Genomic DNA, 22,500 nt, shown 5'->3' with positions numbered 1-22,500 from the left:
TCCCTTCAGGACAATAGGAGCTCTGGCTTACACCAATGACTGTAGAAGGAATGGACACATTGAAGTCTGTCACCCCATTCATTTCAATGGTAGTCGCTCCTGTCGCTAATCCGCCAATGAAATGCGAACTCCCTCCTCGCCATCTTGCTTCTGTCCGCCCACAGAACGCGCTCAGTATTCCCTCACGTCTAGAACAACGCGGGAGCGTTCACCTCGCGGCCCAGACTCTTCCATATCCCATCAGAACTTTATAGAAGTAAGAGAAATCGGGCTATAAAAAATCTGGGCTATAATTTTTTTTTTGATGGCCAAGACATGAATTTGTATATTTTTAAAAGTAAAACGCGCTGGTAAAATGGAACGTCACTGGTGACACCCAAACAAGTGTGCAACGCTGTAACACTGACATTATAATGCAAATATTTGCCTGTCAAACTTGATCCCACCCTAATAAAATTGACTAGTATTCCTTATTCCACTTTCCCCATCACCCCAGAAATGGAGACAATGTGGAAAAACAGGTTAGAAGATTTATTTTCAAATATCGGTTTTCAACTATATTAGTGACTCAGCATGTTAGCCACATTACTTGTACCAGTACACAGGTCTCCAATATCAAATAAAAATAGTTTATATTTAGCTTTATTTAGCTTTATAATAATAGCTTTATTTCCTCATCTCCTATGGAGATTCCAATACAAGCTTTGCTATGTGCGTCCCCAGGCAGATTCGTTGTCAGTGTATTTGTCAGTTTTTATTTTTTTTAAATTTATTCTTTGACCATGGTGGAATCACTTAAAGAGCATATTGTAGAACATGAAAGTCACACTGAAATCAACCTCATTTGGCCAGGAACAATACCAAGACTCTGCCATTGGGAATAGCATTGGGGAATTGCCTTTTTTGAGCATGACTACAATGGTAACACGAACGGCCACTAGGTGTTCTGGCGTTCCCAGCCGAGCGGCCGATTGACACCCTGGCTCACGCGACACGCTCAGATCTGACATCAGACAAACTCACATGGCTCAGTGGGCCGTTTTGCTAATTTGTGTCCCTGGCGTAACGATAGGGAAAGGTGTCATGGTGGCGACTCAATTAGGTGTCGTTTTATTTATTTTTTTTCATTTTTGAAAAGGAAAATAAAAGTCACACATGACTTTAACTCGCACTGCAATGAACTCTAGAACGTGCAATTTTGGTTTCTTTGACAAAGTTTAGCCTCTATTGGCTGTCCATTTTGATGTCGTTATTTTCAGAATGAAAATGTTCTGTTCTGTTCTGTTCTGTTCTGTTCTCTGATCCGAAATGTCAACCAGTCCGTTGTTTGCTTCTAAGAGACACAGAGTAGTATTTACTGGAAAATGGACATTTAATCATGTGCCAAAGCGAACAAACATCTTGAGTCAGTACCACTGGGCGTTTGTGTCGGGTTGAGTCTCTCTCCTAGCGAGATAAGTGGGCGAGAGTACCAGCATGGGCCGAACCTGCCATTTAATTTGAACGTTTTAATAGCCTGTGAACTGACAGAGCTGTCTTCTGACAGGTGGCCGCGGCAGATGGCCTCGTCCAATGGGCTCTGTCGCTACGGTGCCAGAATCGACTGCTGCTGGGGATGGACACGTCGCACCTGGGGGCAGTGCCAGCGTGAGTACCACACCCATCCTCCCCGCTGCTGCCAGGGGGGCAACCAGATGATGTCTGTCTGGGGTTACCAGGGTTACTGGGGTTCTAGCTTGGGGTTCATAGTCGCTTCAACTACTTTTAGCTAATGAGGATATTATAACCACGATGGGCCGGTTTCCTGGACACAGATTGAGCCTGCTCCTGGATTAGAATGCACTTTCAATGGAGTTTCTCCATTCAACATGGTCTGCAGACTAGGACTAGGCAGGCTTCATCTGGGTCTGGGAAACTGGCTCGATAAGCACAATAACAAAGGGCTCTGGAAGACACTCACTGGCGCAACAAACGCACATACCTGGTTATGGGCACACACACACACACTCACACTCACACACACACACACACACACACACACACACATTGAAAAGCCAGACAATCTTTGGGGAAAGATTGATTCTAATGAATGGCATATTAAAGTAGATGGGAAAATGGATATTGACCGTCAAATCACAGGTGGCCTGTGTTGGGTAGAGGTTTATTAACAGAAAATGGAAATATGATATTTGGAGGAAGAACACAGACATGAGGTCAAATAATGAATGATTGTATATGATTGGTGTGTGTCTAAAAATATATTCTTAGAATGTATACATGTGGGCAGGGAATTAATTGTTAAGGTTTCTGAGCAAACCCAGTCTTGTATGAAGGATTCAGAGGATGTGTTCATGTGAATACCCTGTTTCACTAAAACCACTACTCATGTGGTACAGCATTACAAAATCACATTGTACCAGAAGCTATCATATTGTCATCCCACAACATTTAAAAATCTGTTTTTATTGTCCTTTTTCGTAGCATGCAAACCAGGAGAGGCTGGTGGAGGTAGAACTCGGAGGATGATCTCATTGTAATGCATGGAATGGAAATGAGCCCACCCTACAGATTTTCTGTCTCCACCATCCTCCCCTGAGGAGCACATAAATGGCCCCGTTTTCGATTCGAAGTTCGATTCGGCCCATGACCGAGGCTAGCGCCGCTTGGCGAATATACAAGAACGCCTGTTCACATGTGTTGAGTTTAATGGAGACGGAGTGAAGGCTTCTGCACACTGTGATAATTGTCCTGTACCCTGAGATGTGTGAGGGTATTAATAGGGGTGAGGCATCCTGACAAATGTGAGATACCCTTGCATGGCTTTGGGACACATGACGGTACAGCTGCTGCTTAGCTGCAGAAGTGTGATAACACCGGAAGACATCGCATACACGTAAGGGAGATAAGGCTGCATGTTGGTTTCGGGGCTGGGATCATTTGATTTCAATTCAGTGAATTCAGGAAGCGATTTGGATTTGAATTCAGAAATGGGAAGACTTTCTGAGGTAAAAAAAAAAAAGTTCCTAATATGTATCCTAACCCAATTGAGGATAAATGGCCCAATTGATTGTAACAGTCAACAAATTGCAATTTTAATTCTCTTCTTAAATTCACTGAATTGAAATTCATATGACCCCCAACCTTGGTTGACTTGATTAACCGGCTAATCACATTGCTTTCTCACACGTGTCTGTTTAACATCATGTCACCTCATATGCATATTAATTGCCAACTGTTGATTTTTGCTCATCCACACTACTCATGTCATGTTGATATCCACTAAATTAATTGATTTGAATTTTAATCCGAGGAAAATGTGTCACACACACTGCTGGTGCTGTCCGAAGGCATCAACATCACTTAGAGGTCTGTTGATTAAGTTTAGCATCGGTCCCTTCCATTGGACACCCTCTAATTTAAGCCTAGTGCCGGTTCTCCAGTAGGTTAGAGTGACAGGATTGAGTTCAATGACCTTGGAGCGTCACTTCGAGGTCTGTTGATTGGGTTTGGCGTGGGGTCCTCCATTGGGTGCCATGTTATTGTGGCCGAGTGCCTCTTCTCCCAAAGGTAAGAGTTATAGAGTAGAGTTGAATGGCCTTGGAGTCTGCGGCTCCACTTCATCCCGTCACATTAACATACAGTGTCCCCCTGCCAGCTGAATCTCTCCTTTTTATCCCTCCTGCGTCATTTGAGGTGAAAACAAAATATGCTAATTACATTCCCAAAGCATAAACCCATCTCGGAGAAAAACAAGTTATGGTAATGACATTCCGACTCTCAGCCAGACCCGGACTAGGCTAGGAACCCCAGGGAGAGTCTCAGGCAGTCTTAACGCCAAGTGGGTTTTTTTGCCGGCGCTGTCCCTGACTAGAAATCACATCCCTCCTTGCCCCTAAGCCCTAGACACTTATGGACTGTAGATATGACAGCAGTGGATAAGTATAAGCTACAGATGGAAATTTGCCTTCTGGCTAAATCTGGAACAAATCTTGACAGAAATGTTGATCGATGTGCGTTGCCCCTGGGGAATAAATGAAAGTAAATGGGGGTGGGGAAAAGGTTGTTATTTATATCCTTTTGTTTATACCGATCCAGTTCTTTCAGATATACACTAGTGTGTATCATTGGACCGCAAAGGCCCCATAACACGGTGCTAGCTAGACTCGGTAGTGCAGTATTTTGGCAGGAGTCACCCAGCTCAATAACAGCCATGCCTCCCTCTCCTTTGGCTTGGCTCAGGCTCCCCCTCTCCAGCCCTCCATGTTTGTTGGAGGTGAAATGGAGGTTGGCACAGTTTTCAGACAGGACAGGAAATTACATCATTGATGAGGGTGGAGACATCTTTATTTATTTATTCTGTTTGGGCTCGTCCAAAAAAATGACAGGGATTATGGGAATATCTTATGTGGTGCTTGAATAAGACATTACTGGATTTTTTTTTTTGATGAGCAGAAAGCGAAAGCTCTCTAGGTGATGACATGATGCCTTTGACAGGACCTGTTTATGTTTGGTAAACAGCAGTGTGTGTGTGTGTTTGTGTGTGTGTGTGTGTGTGTGTGTGTGTGTGTGTGTGTGTGTGTGTGTGTGTGCGTGTTTATCTGTCTGTCTGTCTGTCTGTCTGTCTGTCTGTCTGTCTGTCTGTTTCCTAACACCGTTCCAAAACACCCAATCGGGAGTCGCACACATTCCGTGTCAAGTTGAGAAAACTAGTGAATACCACAGAGCTTTCATCCCCCCCCCCCCCCATTACCCCCACTCACCCACCCACCCCCCGGTCTCAGAAAACCGTATCATTTCCCCCCTGGCACCGTGTGCGATTAATCAATGCCCGAGGAAAAACCGGCGCGTTCAAAATAACACCTCCAAATGCCCCCGACCACGAGAACCGCACAAATCCAATCACTTGATACCACAATCAGTCCTCCATCGCCCTGCCCTGCACTGATCTACGCTTCAGAGACAGATAGGGGAAGCATGGGAGGGAGGGAGAGAGGGGTGACAAGAAAGAGAGAGGGGGGGGTGAGAGAGAGAATTAAGGGGGGGGGAAGGGGGAGAGAGAGAGTGAAGGAAGTGGGGGAAGGAAGAACAGGGCAGTTGTCATGGATTATAGGTCTCTGTGAGTTTGGGACCATGGTGGAGATTAGATTGGTGCTATCGGGTTCTGGCTGGGTTTCAGCCTCAGAGTTCAATGATCGGTTTGGGTGACTGCTCGCAAAGAATGAGCAACTTAATGGATCTGCCCCGAATTTAAAGCTCCTCGAACTGAGGGACAGAAGGGGCGAGAGAGAGGGAGAAATGGAGGGAGGGAGGGAGAGAGAAAGAGACGAGAGAGGTAGAGAGAAGGAGAGAGAGAGTAGAAAGAAGGGAAGAGCGAAAGAGAGTGAGCGAGAACAGCTTGGAGATTGATTGTAGACTAGCGCCATTTGTACTACACTGGCTTGTCATGCCGGTGCCCGAATCGCAGCTGGTGTGTCGTTACTTAATCTAACAAACAGCCACTGTAGACAGACATGTATTTGCCTTGCTTTAAACAGCTCAACAAAACGAACAGAAACATCCCACTGTTCTCCCTTTCTCCCTGTTCTCCCTCTCTCCCTGTTCTCCCTCTCTCCCACTCCTGAGAACAGAAGAAACGTAGAGGAGGATACACGCACGTAAACACTGTCTACATACCTTTTTAATTTTATTTCTGAGAATAGCGTTCACCGTCTTTTCGTGAAAACGAGCTGATTTGAACGTTCTGGTCGTTTTGTCAGGTGTCTGGCATTGAGCCACCTTTTTTTTCTACCACAGCTGCATCCCTGGGAGAGTCTGGCTGTCCAGGGTGTGTCCTCCTCACGCCAGAGTCACTTAGTCATAACAAGATCTTGGATTAGGCTTTAATTATGACGGATTACCTCCAATAAGGGAATGAGGGAAGTTTAACCAACATGAGACAAAACCACGCAGGGAGCGGCTGGTGTAATCCCGACGTGCTATAGGATATCTCAAAGCCGCCTCCCTCTTTCCCTCCCTCCCTCTCTCTCTCCCCCTCCCACTCCCACCCCACTCTCTCTCTCTCTCTCTCTCTCTCTCTCTCTCCCCCTCCCAGCCTCTGAGTGGATTTGAAGGAGAACATTAAGCCCCATATTAACTCTCTCCTACGGTCTAGTGCTTTGATCCCTCTGCAGATTTTGGAAATCCATGAGGATTGGGATCTTTGGTGCAGTTTCACCAAGAGAGACTGTCTAGCAACTTACCCTCTCTCCCCAAGTACAAAGTAGACTGGATTAGGACAAAACTTTTAATTGGTAATAGAACCCTATGAGTGATTGACAAAATGAGGAATTTGATATGCATTTTAAATGATGGACTTTGTCTCAATAGTCTCCCATAGGTTCCATGCTTCGGGTCTCCCTTTCCTTCATGATAGCTGATCTGAAAAGACTTGGATGGGTGAAATCTATATGATGGAACCCTTATGTCTTTTCATCAATTAGTCATAACGAGGTTATGGACTCAAGGCACAATCCACAAAAGTTACAATTGACAAACAAATGCAGTGGCAGTTCTTTTGACTATGAATTAAAGGTTACAGGTTAAAGGTTGTGCCTTTAAGAATACCATGATTCAGAAAGAGAGACATTGATAGCGTATGTTTACATTCCAAACTAGGTGATCTTAGTCTGCCTTGATATCAACTATCAAATACTTCCTTAAAGAGGAATCTGTTCACACTCAAGTGCAGTACTTGTGTGATACTCAAGACTTGAACAAATATGGTGGTGTATTTCTAACATTCAAAGGGAAATTGAATTCAACATCACAGGATCGACTGCCTCTCACAGCATGTTAGAAGCGTGGAAAGCCCAAAAGCCTTGCTTTCTTCCTCTCTCCTCTTGGATGTGCGTGGGTCAGACAGATGCAGTGAATCACCGGGGAGTACAGCAAACCCCTGCAGACTCTGCCGCTGTCTTTTCCACGTTAATTAGATTATCTAAAACTCACATTTGGAAACGGTATTTCGAGGTAGCTAGCGACCGGCTTCGGATGAGGCCCTCGCTCGCTCTGTGTGTGGGCTATACGTGCAATGTGTGTGACTCCGCGACGGTTTGTGTTTGTTTGCGAACGTTTTCAGGAATGCTTGTTCGTCACAGAGACCGAGCTTGCGCTTGCATCTCTCATGTCATGTCTTTCTTTGTTTTGTTTTTTTGTTCCTCCTTTCCAAGACTAAAAAGCCTGGAATTTTCTTTGTTTGTTTGGACATTTTTTGTGTTTTGCAGCCCTCTACGCCCTAACGCACAGAATAATCGGGATAAGGTGCCAACCCCAAGGTTAGCTCACCTCAACATGCTTTCTTGAAATAATCTTGGCAAGACGTGTGCCCATGAGGCACATCCTCTGAATCCCGGGTTCACTCACTCACTTATTTATAGTCTCTAGTCACTCTCTACCCTCCCCCCCCTCTCCCCTCTCCCCTCCCCTCTCCCCTCTCCACAGCCTCACCCCCCCCGGGCAGTGAATATAGCCTGTGTTTGCACCAGCAGTAAGCCTGTCTGACATGAATGTGATGCCTTTCTGATGTTTACTGAACCACTTCATCGTGTATGTTATTTCCTAATGTACACCATTCACCAGTACATACATGAGAACATCAACACCCCTTGACAAGACCACAAAAAAAAAAAAAAAAAAAAAAAAAAACTGACCGGTAGGTCGTTCTTTAACATTGGGTGTTTAACATTATCGGTATAATATGTCAAGTGAGTCATATACATGAACCAGTTGTTATAGCGATGATGATCTGGACACAACATCATCTGCGTCGTTTGTATTCATTTTCAAAGAGTTAATGCACATTTGGGGCGTATCGCCATGTTCTAAAAAACGAACGCAAACTGCGGGGTGACCGATGACCTGGCCGAGCAGCATCCGTAGATGGATCCCAGAGTGGCTCGCGGAATGCCTGATGCAACAGTGGTGTAAAGTGGTGTCATCGGTGGGCGTGTTCCCAAAGTATTCGTGGAACGAGGGCGATACGGGGCATGCAGGGCACTCTGCTGCAGCTGACAGCGGACCTTTTTAGCCCGACAGGTCGTTTGATGAAGTTAATAGACGCAGGGTATTTCCCCTGACCACTTTGCCAGACCGCCGATTTAAAAAAGACGCCCTTTCCCTGAATCAAAGGCTGGGGATTGGTTACCTCGAAGGGGTTCTTCAACACCCCCCCCCCCCCCACACACACACACACACACACACACTCCCATTCCTCCGTAGATCTCGTTCAATCTTAAAAATAACACCCTCAGCTCGTGACTATGATATCTGCTGTATTAATACACAATTTCATCACCTCGCTTTGATCATGAAGATCTCTGACCAGATAAGGACTTGACCTAATAAACCTCCAAAAGGACTGACATTTTTACAAGTCTCTCTCTCTCTCTCTCTCTCTCTCTCTCTCTCCCTCTCCCTCCACGTTCGACCCCAACCGTCCACCCACCTCCAAATCAGGCTGTTCTTTTTTTTCCGTTTTGTTTAGTTAATAAAAAAACTATCTCGAGGCCTAATCGCCTGCTTTCACAGCTCGCCCTGCTTGTTAACACCCTATCTCGTATCGCAGGTTTTTTGGAAAGTGAGCTAACCCAGGATTTCTTCTATTACATTACACACCATCTAATAAAGCGGAATACGAGTGGAGATGTTATCTCCGTTATAGGATCACCACTAATGCCCGTGTGCCTTTCAATCGCGTCGGAGCAGCAATGAGCAGGGCTGTAATAGGATTCTTTCATCTCCCATGACCAGCCATCCAGGTTTAATTCCAGATTCGATACAATGATGCGCTTCATGGCAATGACGTTTTTTTTACAGAAGGAAAATTGAGAAAAGAGAGTCCTTGAGAATTAAGCTCCTTTTTAGGAGTGTTTTCGTATTTTTGCCTACTTCTTTAAAAAGAAGGGTAGCTCTGAGGTTAGTGTTCTCTCCCAGACATTCCTTCCATCTCAGACCTCCACCTGCTACACACACTCACTGAGACCGACACACACGCGCACACACACACACATACACAGAGTACAGAGTACACACACACACAGTGCACAAACACACACACTCACACACACGCCAGGATGACCCTGGGGTAAAGACTAGCGAGCAGCAAAGATAACCCCCCCCGCCATTATTCCTCTCCTCTCTCACAGAGTCCCTACTCCTCCCCTGCCTCGTTCACCCCTTCCAAAAAAAAAAGTTGGTACCGTGACCGCCCCCTCACACAGGCATAATTAACCGCTCTGATTGGTCTGTATTATGACAAGCTTAATGAAGCTTTTAATGGAAAATCAGTGTCACTTGAATGAAGCCCCCGTATATATTTCTGCCATGGTTACCATGCCGTACTGAGCACAGTCAGATAAAAACCCAGGGCAAGACCACCTTTCCTGAAACACAACACACAGAGAGATACTGCAGAGCTGTACCACACAATTCCCCCATAGCTCGCCCTAAACTTGAAAAATATGCAGCCAAGGAAAGGTTCACGTTGTTCATACTGGTGGATAATATTGAACACCAACATACTGTCATTTAATAACCAGTGAAGTACGATAGTAAGGTATTATTTGTCCTGTTGTCTGTTAACTAATTTAAATATCAATGTACAGTAGTAGTGCTTTAAAGTCAGACCAATCCAGACCTCATTCCTCTTCCCAAGTCTTTATGTATCTGCTGTCAAAACTGTACAGTGTAAAATGGAGTAGTATCACCAAGGAAACCAGTTTAGCACTTTAGCAACAGGCCCGCAGAAGTTATTAATGGAAGTTATATATCGAATGTGTTTCTCATTCGAAGATGGTATCTCTGTCTTGAACTTGAAGTCCCATTGCTCTAATCCGCATAAGTATGACACACACACACACACACACACACACACACACACACACACACACTTCTCCACCTCACACATACGGTGGCAGGGATGCTTCGTCAACAGAGGATAGCTAGTGGGGAGTTGAAGAAGTGATATCTGGAGGATTAAGAGCTTTGTCATACTGATCTGAGACCTGTGTGTACCAGGGAATTGTTCTCATCTGCCTCTGTCTATCACAAACTCCCCCCCCCCCTCACCCCCCCCCCCCCCCCCTCAGCTCTGTGCCAGCACGGGTGCAAACACGGAGACTGCATCGGACCGAACAAGTGCAAGTGCCATCCGGGTTTCACCGGCAAGACCTGCAATCAAGGTAAGATCTCTCCTGTCTTTAACCACTGTAATTACCTTTCACACAGAGAATGGAAAGGCCATTCAGACACCTCTCATACTGCCCTCAACCCTGGTCCCTGCTTCACTCGTCCGAACGGATTGGATGGGTGTCGGCAACGTTGATCATGGCTTCACGTTCTGCACCTCTCTCTCTCTCTCTCTCTCCGATAGGTTAAGTGGAGCTTCTGTCATTCCACTGTAATAATCACTCCGGTTTCAAGTCTGTGCTCATTAAAGGGGCTCAACACCTCGAGGGAAGGAGTCAGAGAATGAGGCCACAGACCAGAGAGAGCAGGGGAGAGCGAGAGAAGGGGAGAGAGAGAGAGAGAGAGAGAGAGAGAGAGACCGACAGAGAGAGACAGAGACAGGTCGAGAGAGATGAAAAGAGAGAGACGGAATGAGAAAGAGAGAGAGAGAGAGAGAGAGAGAGAGAGACCGACCGACAGAGAGAGACCGAGAGAGACAGAGACAGGTCGAGAGAGAGAGAGAGAGAGAGAGAGAGAGAGAGAGAGAGAGAGAGAGAGAGAGAGAGAGACCGACCGACAGAGAGAGACCGAGAGAGACAGAGACAGGTCGAGAGAGAGAGAGAGAGAGAGAGAGAGAGAGAGAGAGAGAGAGAGAGAGAGAGAGAGAGAGAGAGAGAGAGAGAGAGAGAGCAGAGAGGATTGTGCAAGCATAACTTTATTCGGTGCATGACTTTATTCGGTGCTCCAAGACCCTTAGGAACAACCTCCAGCCCTGCTGACATTAGCATTTTTCAAAAAGGAAACTTTTTACGTTTAATTGAAGGAGGCCTCTTAGCCCTCAGCGATGGTGGAATAATCATTGCTTATTGTTTACAAGTCCACATTGGGAAGGAACAGTCTCATTAATGTTTCCATTTATTCCTTGGGCGGACACTGGCTCTCCCCCTAGCAGACAGACAGTAGTTAGGTGCTATAATCACGTGTGTCTGTGTAGGTGTGTGTGTGTGTGTGTGTGTGTGTGTGTGTGTGTGTGTGTGTGGGGAGAGAGTAACAAAGTCCTGATTCAGCTGAAATGGAAATGACTGCCGGGGCCTTGTTGAGTGATTCTGGGAGTACAGCATCCCTGCAAAGATAACATCTCAATTACTGACCTGAGATAACTCAGGCCTGGGCTGAATGCAAGCTATCCCATTGACTTGTGCGTGTGTGCGTGCGTGTTAGCCGCACGCATGTGCCGATATTCATGCGCATGCGCATACATGTGCGTGTGTGTGCATGCGTGTGTGCGTGCGCGTGCGTGCGTCAGATAAAGCGCAATTGAAAACGTTTACACTTCCCCCCCCGTGCAAGACGCCTGAGGTAAACCCGAGTGGCCTGAAAACCACACGTGGAATTCACACCCTGAGACAGGAATAGGATAGTGTGTAATTAAAAACAAGACAAAATCCTTTCCGGAATGTACTGATGACTCAACCTGCATTTCTCAGACAGAGAGAAGGTGGCTCCAGTCCTGTCGGCTTGACGAGACAGCTCAACTCTGTTTTAGTCTCTCTCTCTCTCTCTCTCTCTCTCTCGCGCGCGCGCGCTCTCTCAAAAAAGGCAGAAAAATGATTTCCTTACCACTTACTGGAGGACCGAGTCTGACTTTTAACGTTGTCAGTTTAATGAGACTTGTCAGGTGAAATGTGATAAAGGACGCCAACCGCTCCCGAGAGGGAACAAGTACATTTAAGTGGCCATTGAAATCTCATTTGTTAATTAAGGCTGTGGTTTTGATAGCACTTTGCTTTTGACTGTGTTTGACTGATTGAAGGCCTTTATTTCGCTCCTTTGTTTCGCCGTAAGCCCCAGAGTTAACCTTGAGCCGTGCTCCACGTTGGCTTGTGTGAGTAGGGACAAAATCAATGATTCAGGGGTGAACCATTTGTTTGGTTGTTCTCCTGTTTCTGTTGTCAACGTGTGGTGACACGTTCATTTTTCCTTACTCCAACGGTTCACTGATGTATTATCTGTTCGGTCCACGAACTGTTTTACACCCTTTCACTAAATTACTCTTCACCTAATCTAATCTAATTGAGCTGTTCGCATGGTGATCTGAGGTCACGAAACACGCACACACACACGGATACACACGCGCGCACACACACACACGCACACACACACACATACACACAGAAAGCTAGGAGTTCCTCTCCACTCACTGAGAGGTGAGGACAGATGCATGACCCTGGAGGCACTGGGATAAACAACAGAGTTAAAACGCCAAAACACAGCAGGTGTGTGTGTGTGTGTGTGTGTGTGTGTGTGTGTGTGTGTAAAGTGTGTGTTAAAACACAAGAGGGAAGAGACACAAATTGACAGCAAAAACAAAGGGAAGAAAAGAGAAAAAGACATCTTTCTTTAGTCTCCTGCATCGTCGTCATTTCTACTTTTGGCAATGCTTTATTAATGCCTCATTGAAATGATACCATGAATAATTTCACAATAATTTCCCTTTGGGAGTTAATTTAGAATCATGGATCAAACAATCCTTGAAAAAACATCACATGAAAATAAAACTGCTGACTGTTAACGATGATGACTTTTTAATATCTAATTCATTACATTAATCTGGAACGTAATTAGCATTTGGGGTGGAAGAAAATCACCACCAGGCTGTTTTGGAAAGAGCAGTTCTATTTTGAGAAACTCCATCACCTTATCTGTTAATAGGAGAGTATCTCTGTCACGTTGGTGTGTGTGTGTGTGTGTGTGTGTGTGCATGTGTGCGCGTGTATGTGTGTGTGTTATGGTTAGAAGAACCAGATGGGATAATCCATTTAGGAGTGCCCCCCCCCCCCCGCCTCCTGCAGATCAAATCATTTTAATAAGATGAGTATTTTTCCTCTGGAGGATTTTTTTTAATTAGCCTTGGCTCACCTGCTGTTAAGATGCTATTTATTAAGGGTCTGGCTCGTTGAGAAAGCGGCCCGTAACGTCTCCAACATCAAGAGGTATATATCTGTAATCGAGACCGGGCTCTCAGTTTTAATAACAATGGTCTCCAGAATGCTTATTTATCTTCTGCCGTGACAGCCAGTCAGCCAGCCAGCCAGCCAGCCAGCCAGCCAGCCAGCCAGTTCGCTGACGGAGGCTTTCCAAATATTATCACTCTGCTCCGCGTCGCCAGAGTCAAGTCCGCGCTTTTCATGTCATCGTAAGCGTTGCTATTTTCAAACTATTAGCTAAGATCTGGACACGTATCTCTTGTTATGTCCCTGGCATACATCCATGCTGTTTGGCTTTGTTTAACACCCCCCCCCCCCCCCACACACACACACACACACCCCACCCCTCCGTTTGCTAAAATCAACAACGTTTTGGGATGGCTTTCTTCATTGGCTTAATTTTCGAATAACCTCTAAGGGGGTCTGTTGGCTCCAAAACATATATACAGTCTAGGATTGTCTCATGTGTTTTGGCTTTGTTGGTCTGGAAACCAAGCTTTACCTCTGTTCTCTCTCTCTCTCTCTCTCTCTCTCCGTCCCTCTCTCTCTCCGCCCCTCTCTTTCTCTCTCTCCGTCCCTCTCTCTCCCTCTCTCTCTCTCTCTGTCCCTCCCTCTCTCTCCCTCCATCCCTCTCTCTCCCTCTCTCTCTGTCCCTCTCTCTCTCTCTCCCTCTCTCTCTGTCCCTCTCTCTCTCTCTCTCTCTCTCTCTCTCTCTCTGTCTCTCTCTCTGGCCGTCTGCTCTGACTGAGGTGATATTTTTAAGTTGAAAGTCAAACGCAGCTGCGAGTGAATCGCTAACCCTCCTTTCCATGTCACCGTATAATTAGCCGTCATCACCCAGGCCTCTGCGTTTTTTTCAACGCCATTTCATGCATGTGATCCATCTCCTGTCCCTTAATCAAGGTCCTTGAACAGGCTCGGCAAGGACGTGGTAATTCGGTCTGCCATGAATGCCTGATCCGGGGGGTTACTATAGAATCAGCCACTCCCCTTTAATAGGGGAGACACTTCAACAACCATCACTGGCCGTGTCGTCTTTCTCTTGAGAAGGAGGGTGAGGGGGAGGGGTTAAAGAGGATGGATGGGGGGGGGGGTTGTGGAGGCTGACATGTTCAGAGCCCTTTACTTGATGTTTCTGTTGAAATGGAAACCTCAGTTGGCCTTTGAACTACACACTCAGACGGATGGAAGCTCGAGAAATCCACGGCCGATTTTTCTCTATTTCATCCTCCCGACGACGCCAAAGGGAGAGAAGACTAGAGGAGAAGCAGACTGACTCTCTCTCTCTCTCTCTCTCTCTTTCTTTTTGATTATTTGCTCACGTCCAATTCCCACAAGTGTAATCCTCTTTGCTGCATAATGTCCTTCTTACTTTTCAGGAATGTGGCGTGGCCAGAGGTGTTCTAATCCGGAGTTGTTTTTCACTCTCACCGCTCTCCCTCTCCCCCTCTCTCCCCCTCTCTCTCTCTCTGTCTCTCCCTCTGTGTAATGTGTTGTCTCTCTCCTCCCCTCTCCTCCCTCCCTCCCTCCCTCCCTCCTCTAGAAGAGGAACTGGACTATCTAACCCCCCCAATGTGGGACAGTCACCCTCCTATCTTTCTCCCCGCGGACCGTCAGCCGCCGGGCGTAGCACTGGAGGGTGAGATATATCCACCGCACCCTGGAAGGGGCCTGCTTCCACCTCCACCTCCACCTCCACCTCCACAACCCTCGCCGTCCCTCTCTCTACACTTCCTCTCTGCCTCCCTCCCTTTTTTACCACCCACATGCATGGCGCAGTTCCGCTCGAGCCAGGACAGAGAGTGAATGCCGCCCCCCCCCCCCCCCCCCCCCACCCACTCCTTCCAATCCCCCCCCCCCACCTCTCCTCTCTAGCGGAGCTGCAGAGGCTGGCTGGCTATGACAGGCGGAGGGCCAAGCATGCCATTGTCCATGCCCACACTGTGCCTTGGCACCTGAACCCCTCCTCCTCTGGACCGACTCCTACTGCAACACCGCGGTTTCTTCTCTCTCTCTCTCTTTCTCTTTCTTTCTTTCTTTCTTTCTCTTTCTCTCTCAATCTCTTTTCATCTCTCGGTCTCTCTCTGTCTTTCCCTCTCTCTCTCTCCCTCTCTCTCTCTCTCTCTCTCTCTCTCCCTCTCTCTCTCTCTCTCTCTCTCTCTGTTCTCCTCTCTCCCTTCTGAACCAGTGGCCTTTTCATCTTTCAGCAACAAGAAACTGCTGTGCTTTTTTTCCCTTCATCGTTCTGCAGTTTTTTTCTTTTTCTTTCTCTTTTTTTTCTCTCCTTTCTTTCTCCCTCTTCTTCTTATTTTCCTGAACTCTTGCAACCTCTGAAGAAAAAAAAAAAAAAAGTTCAAAACCATCTGCAACACCATCACCGGCAGAGTTCTCATGCCCCCCCCCCCCCCCCCCCCGCAAATCACCTTAGAACAATGAACGGCATTCAGTCCATCCTTATCTCACATAAAGACCTGCATACTCCTGACCAGGGACTCACACACACACGCATGCACACACACACACACACACACACACAGTTATCTCCCCCCAGTGATAGTAGCATGTCAGGAACGCTCAGAAGCAGCATACCTCAGAGGAGACCTGTGATAAATCACCCTCAGAACGACCCAGCGCTTCAGGTGTTCATCAACAGTTCATTTGCAGTGAATCAGCCCGGAGAAAAAAGGCCTAGTACTGTATGCACATACCTCCCGGTCCCAGGCCCCTCGAATGGTGGTCCTATCTGTCTCCTATCTTTCCCTTGCCTGTCTCTCGCTCTCTCTCTCTCTCTCTCTTCTCCTCCTCCCCTTGTTTTGTCTTTCTTTCACAGAGCAGACCCTGGCTGACTGCGTACTTGAATGTCTTCTCTGGCATGTTGCTGTCGCTCGGAGCTTTCGCTGTCTGAGAACGTGGCCATTCCAATCTTCCCTCATTTACATATTTAAGCTTTTTTCAGTTGTTTTTCTTTTCCCTCCCCGGGCAAGCAAGGACATGTGTCTTGTCTCCGCTGTATTGGTTCCAGTTTTTCAGTGGACAATGTTCTTTTCTGTGTCTCTCTCACATGTATGATGTATTTTCAATTTGCCCAAGAGTGTGGAAATAACGGCTTCTCTGAATCTCCTCCCCATCCCCAACACACACACACACACACACACACACACACACACACACACACACACACACACACACACACACACACACACACAGTCCATAGTAGGTGTTGTTAGTGGTGAAGGTACAGCCCAGTGAACAGAGCTGGGCTGACACCCGCTAGGTTGGAGAAATGGCTGGCAAACACCAACGCCAGTGTTTTGATCCTCTCTCTCTCTCTCTCTCTCTCTCTCTCTCTCTCTCTCTCTCGCTGTGTGTGTTTTGGAGTTCTATTATGGAGCTGTCAGTGAAGGGAACGACAGCCAAAATAAAAAAAATTAAAAATTAAAAAAAACAGGGAACGGAGAACCAAAATAGCAGAGGAAAGAGGGCTGGGAGGTTTAGTCGCTCGTCGAGGTGGCATCTGTCATGTTTGCTCCCGGTGAGGACTTTTCTGGACCCTTCCGCGAGGTGCTAACGCTATTTGGCGCCCTTTACTGAGTGCTACAGTAGCAGTGTGTTGGCGAACGATTCAAGACCTCGGTTTCCTTTCGCTCCGATGACGTCTGCACATGATTAACTTCAAGTTCAGGGAAAAGACATGAGATTTTACAGTAGATATTTTTAAGAACCCATTTAATATACGCAGTCCTATTGTAGACACACTCAGCCAAATGACATTCTTAAATTTCTATCACAATCCACTCATTTCTACGTGTTAATCACTTTACAAATTTAAATAACACTAAAAGGGATCCAAATGATTGCCTGAACAAAGTTCCACCACACTCTACAAAAAGAGGATTCTTCCTATTATAGTTTAAATTACAAAGTGATTGCAACTTAATTATAAGTTCCAGAGCTGGGTTAAGGATTTTAGTTCCTCATTTTGTGGATAATTGGTTTTATCTTGTGGTGGAGGTAACCGTTGTCAAGAAGAGTATAATTGCTTTCTCTGATGGCTCCAATTGTGTTGTGTGTTGTGAAGTCCCCCAAGGGTATCAAGTGGTGAAGAGTATTGGACACTCACACTGGGCCTCATGTTCCATTTAGTGCACAAGAGTATACATTAGAACTATAAGTTTAATATCCTCCATTTCCCAATGCCTTTATGGAGCAGGCTAATTGAAATTCAACATGAGATTATTTCTGTTTTTGAAGAATTGGACTTCAATCGAGATTTCAAAAAGGCTGGGAAATGAGAAGTTCTGTGAAACACTATCGACTTGGGAGTTCCACAAAACCAGAAGTCACAGTGGTACCCTGTAGTCACACACACACACACACACACACACACACACACACACACACACACACACACACACACAGTATTGTCAGCCGAGCCTAGGTCTGTTCCAAATCCACCAGAGCCCTGAATGTCACTCGCTAAGATTTACCGCAGTGAAATTGACTTAAGCCGAGGTTGCAGAGGAAGAGATTTACCAGACAGCTCCTCCACGCGCCCCCCCCACCCCCTCCTCCTCTCCACCAATCATAACGCTGACGTGACCTTAGTAGGCCCGGCCAATTACCATGAATACAGAAGACCACGACAGAGGCCTGCTCAGCCATTCATCTATTTAAATCGGTGGCATCTGACGGATGAAGAGGGGGTTTGCCAGCGGACAGAGAATAAATTCCTCCCATATCCCCCCGGAGCTAAAGGAGGCGCCGCGTACAGTGCAGAGGGCCGAGCCGTTAATGGCCTCTCATGTACAGTGAGACGAGGGGGTCTATTTTCATGATGGGTTTTAATTAGACTATGACCTAGAATTCTTGGTGGTGGTGTAACTTATATAGATGTTATTTATATATTGTTGGGGGGGGGGGCGGGGGGGCTGTGTCACCATTGCCGCCCCCCCCCCACCCACACACACACCCTTCCTCGACTCCCCAATTCCACCACCACCATCACCACCCTCAACCCTCATCCCCCCCCCCCCCCAGTGAGGCCCTAGCTGGGGGACGGTGACACTTTTAGCTCTCTGGTGGTCCCTGTTCCCTATACTTTCAAGTATACACTTCAGAAGGGCTAGTCCATGCGCAGTGCGGCTAAAAAGCCAAACCTCTTGGTGAACATGGCCTCGCGTCAGTGTCGTTCTGGAACACTGGAACACTTGAACGCCCCCACCCCGCCCCCCCCCCCCCCCACCCCCCCCCATCTGAAATGAATATGAAGATCTTTTTTTTTTTTCATTTCAAGTATTTGACAGGTGCTCAGCGCTGCTCCAGCTGCCTTCTCTCTGTTCCCAAGCCAACATGGCTGACGTTAATAAGGGAACATTCTCTAATAATATTTTCATAGACTTCCAAGCGGGTGTGCTCTTGAGGTTTTATGGGGCCCACATAAATAATAAAAAAATAAAAAAAAGACTGAAATGAGACGTATCTATCCCGGGAGTTATCAGGAACGGAGGTGTCAAGGCAGAATATGATCACGTCATTGGAATGCTTGTTTAATAGGTTGAGTGGGAGAGGAGGGGAGGAGGATTTTTTTAAATGGATTTCTTTATCACTTGCAGGTAATGAGCAGGTTGGTTTTTAACCGTGTCCTCCTCCTTTAAAATCAATGTGGATGGGTAGTGGCAGGCTTGTCTCAACATGGAAACCATTCAGTTACCTTCGGGCTCTTACCTGAGACTGCCCCCCCCCCCAACCTCCCCTCTCCCTTCACACACACACACACACACACACACACACGCGGAAGGGCTGGGTTTGACCGGATTGACCCCTGTCACCTTTGCCCTTTGACTAATTCGCCCCCTGTGTCTGGGACCCCCCTCCCCTCTCTCCCTTCCCGCTTCTGACGTCCTCTCTCTTGTCCGCAGACCTGAATGAGTGTGGGCTGAAGCCACGGCCCTGCAAACACAGGTGTATGAACACCTATGGAAGCTACAAGTGCTACTGCCTCAACGGATACATGCTGATGCCTGATGGGACCTGTGGAAGTGAGTCACGTGTGTGTGTGTGTGTGTGTGTATGTGCGTGCGTGTGTGTGTGTGCGCGCGTGTGTCCGTGTGCGTGTGTCCGTGTGTGTGTGCGCGTGTGTGTGTGTGCGCGCGTGCGTGTGTGTGTGCGTGCGTGTGCGTGTGTGTGTGTGTGTGCGCGTGCCCCCTTTATGTCTCTCTCTCTCCCTCTGCAAGTCTCTGTCAGTCCCCCCACCCCCCCACCCCTCTCCTCATCTCTCCGTGCCTTGGGAGCAAGCTGTTGTGCTCTGCATAACTGCTTTCTTCTCACCTCACTGCAAAAATCTATTCACATGACTTTTTTCAGGAGCCATTTAGATACTCTCCTTTGTGAAATGTGTTTTCACATTCACATGAATAGCTTTTTGTCAACAGTAGCTCCCTCTTGTGCTCAAATCTTTGGATAAAAGCCCTGTTTTGATGTAGTCGCGCCGGACTCCAAAGACACCCTACAATGTGCAGTTGCCATTACTAGCCCTGAGGTATTCTGATTCAGAGACAGTGATCAGTGCCTGTACTTGTCTCCAAGGTTACTGCCGCTTCGAAAAAAGGTTCAGATGTTTCATTTTCAATAAATATTCTTTCTTTGTATATACTTCTTCACAAGCACACTTAGTGAAAGCAAGAATGTTTTCGATGTTGGGTTGCGTTGAAAGGTGTAATGATGTTGCTCCTACAGAATGTGTTGAGGGCCTACATTGACAGTCGAAGGTAGTCTTGTTGATCTGATTTGAACTAGTCACCATTTATCCTCATTGTAGAGAAAACCTTTGAAATGTAATGTTGCAGAAACATCGACAGTGTGTGTTTTTACATCCTGTGCGAGGCAGTAATGATTTTTAAAGGGAAAAATGTCGGTTGATCGAACCCAACTATTTAAAGGAAAACCTTAAACGTCTTTGTGTGATCGTGATGTTGTTCTCCCTCCCCTTTCTCCTCCTCCTCCTCCTCCTCCTCCTCCTCTTCCTCTTCTTGGATGAATAGATTACTTTTACATGTAATCGCCCGTGTCTGCCTCTTTCTCCACCAGTTGAGGCTGGTGGAGGTAGACATCGGAGGACAGGCTCATTGGAATGGATGGAACGGAATGAAGAATGGCATCAAAACACATATCAAACACGGGTGTTTGATACCATCCCTGATTCCATTCCATCCATTACAATGAGCGCGTCCTCCGATTCCTCCCTCCACCGGCCTCCCCTGGTCTCCACAATCTAGTACAGAATACCTTCAGTAGCAACAGTAGTACTAGCCTCCTTTCATTTCTTGTTTTTAGAGAGAGTTGGAGTGAGTGAGAGAGAGAGAGAGGGTGGGGACAGAGAGAGACAGAGGTAGGAGAGAGAGACAGAGGTAGGGGAGAGAGAGTGGGAGGGAGTGGGAGAGAGAGAGACAGAGGTGAGAGAGAGAGAGAGACAGAGGTAGGACAGAGAGAGTGGGAGAGAGTGGGAGAGAGAGACAGGAGTGGGAGAGAGAGAGAGACACAGAGGTGGGAGAGAGGGTGGGGGGGGGGAGAGGTGCTCCACAGAAAATGGCGTAATTGTTTTTTTGGAGAGCGGCTTGAACTTCCGCGCGAAACGGGAGGCTAGGATGACTCAACGAGAACGGAAGCGGCAGAGCGGCGTTTTAATGGCAAATGGTGAGAGACGAGAGGAGAGGGAGGGTGACGGAGGAATGAGGACAGGGAGGTAGGGAGGGGGCAGGGTGAGAGAGAGGGGCAGGGGTGAGAAAGGGGTCAAAGAGGCCGGCAGGGTGAGGGAGGGATAGTTTACTGCTATGTCCTGTGCATATGATAAACCAAAACTTTGGATGAGAGAAGAGGGAGGGGGGGATGAGGGAGGGAGAGATCGGGAGAGATCGGGAGAGAGAGAGAGGGAGAGAGAGAGAGGAATTAATCTGAATCTTGTCATAATACAGAGCGGTTCATTATGCCTGTGTGAGGGGGCGGTCACGGTACCAACTTTTTTTTTTGGAAGGGGTGAACAAGGCAGGGGAGGAGTAGGGACTCTGTGAGAGAGGAGAGGAATAATGAGGGGGGGGGGTTATCTTTGCTGCTCGCTAGTCTTTACCCCAGGGTCATCCGGGCGTGTGTGTGTGTGTGTGTGTGTGTGTGTGTGTGTACTGTGTGTGTGTGTGCTGGGGGTTATCTGCTGCCGGCCAAGGGTCATCCTGGCTAATGTCAGGAGAGATGGGCTCTGGCCAAGGCCAGAGGTCAGGCTTGACCTTGAGGTACTGTAGCGAGGGGATTGTGTGTGTGAGAGAGAGAAGATGAGTGTTTTTGGAGAGAAAGAAGGAGTTGATTGAGCGTGGCTGTGCAAGTGTTGAGCTGTGTGTCCTTGTGTGAGAATGTGTCCTTGTGTCTGGATTCACTCTACCTACTGTACAGTATGATCCAGTGTGTGTGTGTGTGTACTGTGTATGTGTGTGTGTCTGCTGTGTGTGTGTGTGTGCTGTGTGGGTGTGTGTGTGTACTGTGTGGGTGTGTGTGTGTAATGTGTGAGCGGGTGTGTGTGTAATATGTGAGCGGGTGTGTGTGTACTATGTGTGTGTGTGTGTGTACTGTGCGTGAGCGTGTGTGTGTGTGTACTGTGCGTGAACGTGTGTGTGTGTACTGTGTGAACGTGTGGGTGTGTGTGTGTACTGTGCGTGACCGTGTGTATGTATGTGTCTGTGTGTGTGTGTGTGTGTCCTCCTCTTTCTCTGGAGCTGTTCTTGGCGACAGCACCACTGTCTCAGAGCTGTCTCCCAAAGTTCTGGTGATGTAGCTCTGCACATCTGTCAGATGAGCTTCACTTGTCCCCCTTTCACCTCAGACAGTAACAAGAACAGTCATTATATATGTATGTATGTGTGTGTGTGTGTGTGTGTGTGTGTGTGTGTGTGTGTGTGTGTGTGTGTGTGTGTGTGTGTGTGTGTGTGTGTGTGTGTGCGTGCGTGTGTGTGTGTGTGTGCGTGTGTGCGTGTGTGTTCTCTACAGCACTATAGTAGTATAGTGTGCTGATTGCAGTTATCCAGAGAGGAGAATGGACTCCTATTTGAATCAGTGTGGGAGTCTTGATGATGAGAATATCTTGACTTTAATACAGTACATTGATGATATGATGAGAATATTGGCAGGGAGAATAAAGAGAGAGAACGCGGTAAAACAGAGAGGAACGGAACAGACATTAAACAACCTGCTGAACTTTGGACGGGGGCACATTGGATTTTATGTTCCATCGTACAAGGATCCAGTTTGAGTGGGTGTCCGGATGATC

At 47.1% G+C, this 22,500-nt stretch overlaps 1 protein-coding gene across 1 annotated transcript in view; it reads left to right on the top strand.

Annotated features, from left to right (window-relative positions):
• The window catches only part of npnta (nephronectin a), a 50,293-nt gene that overhangs the window by 6,544 nt on the left and 21,249 nt on the right, over positions 1–22,500 (top strand). Inside the window, exons 2-4 of the mRNA XM_083693332.1 lie at positions 1,547–1,647; positions 10,125–10,217; positions 19,109–19,228. Coding sequence (XP_083549458.1) covers positions 1,547–1,647; positions 10,125–10,217; positions 19,109–19,228 — 314 coding nt within the window. The remainder of the gene's footprint in view (positions 1–1,546; positions 1,648–10,124; positions 10,218–19,108; positions 19,229–22,500) is intronic.

The sequence above is a fragment of the Argentina silus genome, assembly GCF_951799395.1.
Source record: "Argentina silus genome assembly, chromosome: 21".
NCBI classification, from domain to species: domain Eukaryota; kingdom Metazoa; phylum Chordata; class Actinopteri; order Argentiniformes; family Argentinidae; genus Argentina; species Argentina silus.
Note: the sequence above shows the minus strand (reverse complement) of the source record. Positions and strands in the feature narration are given on the sequence as shown.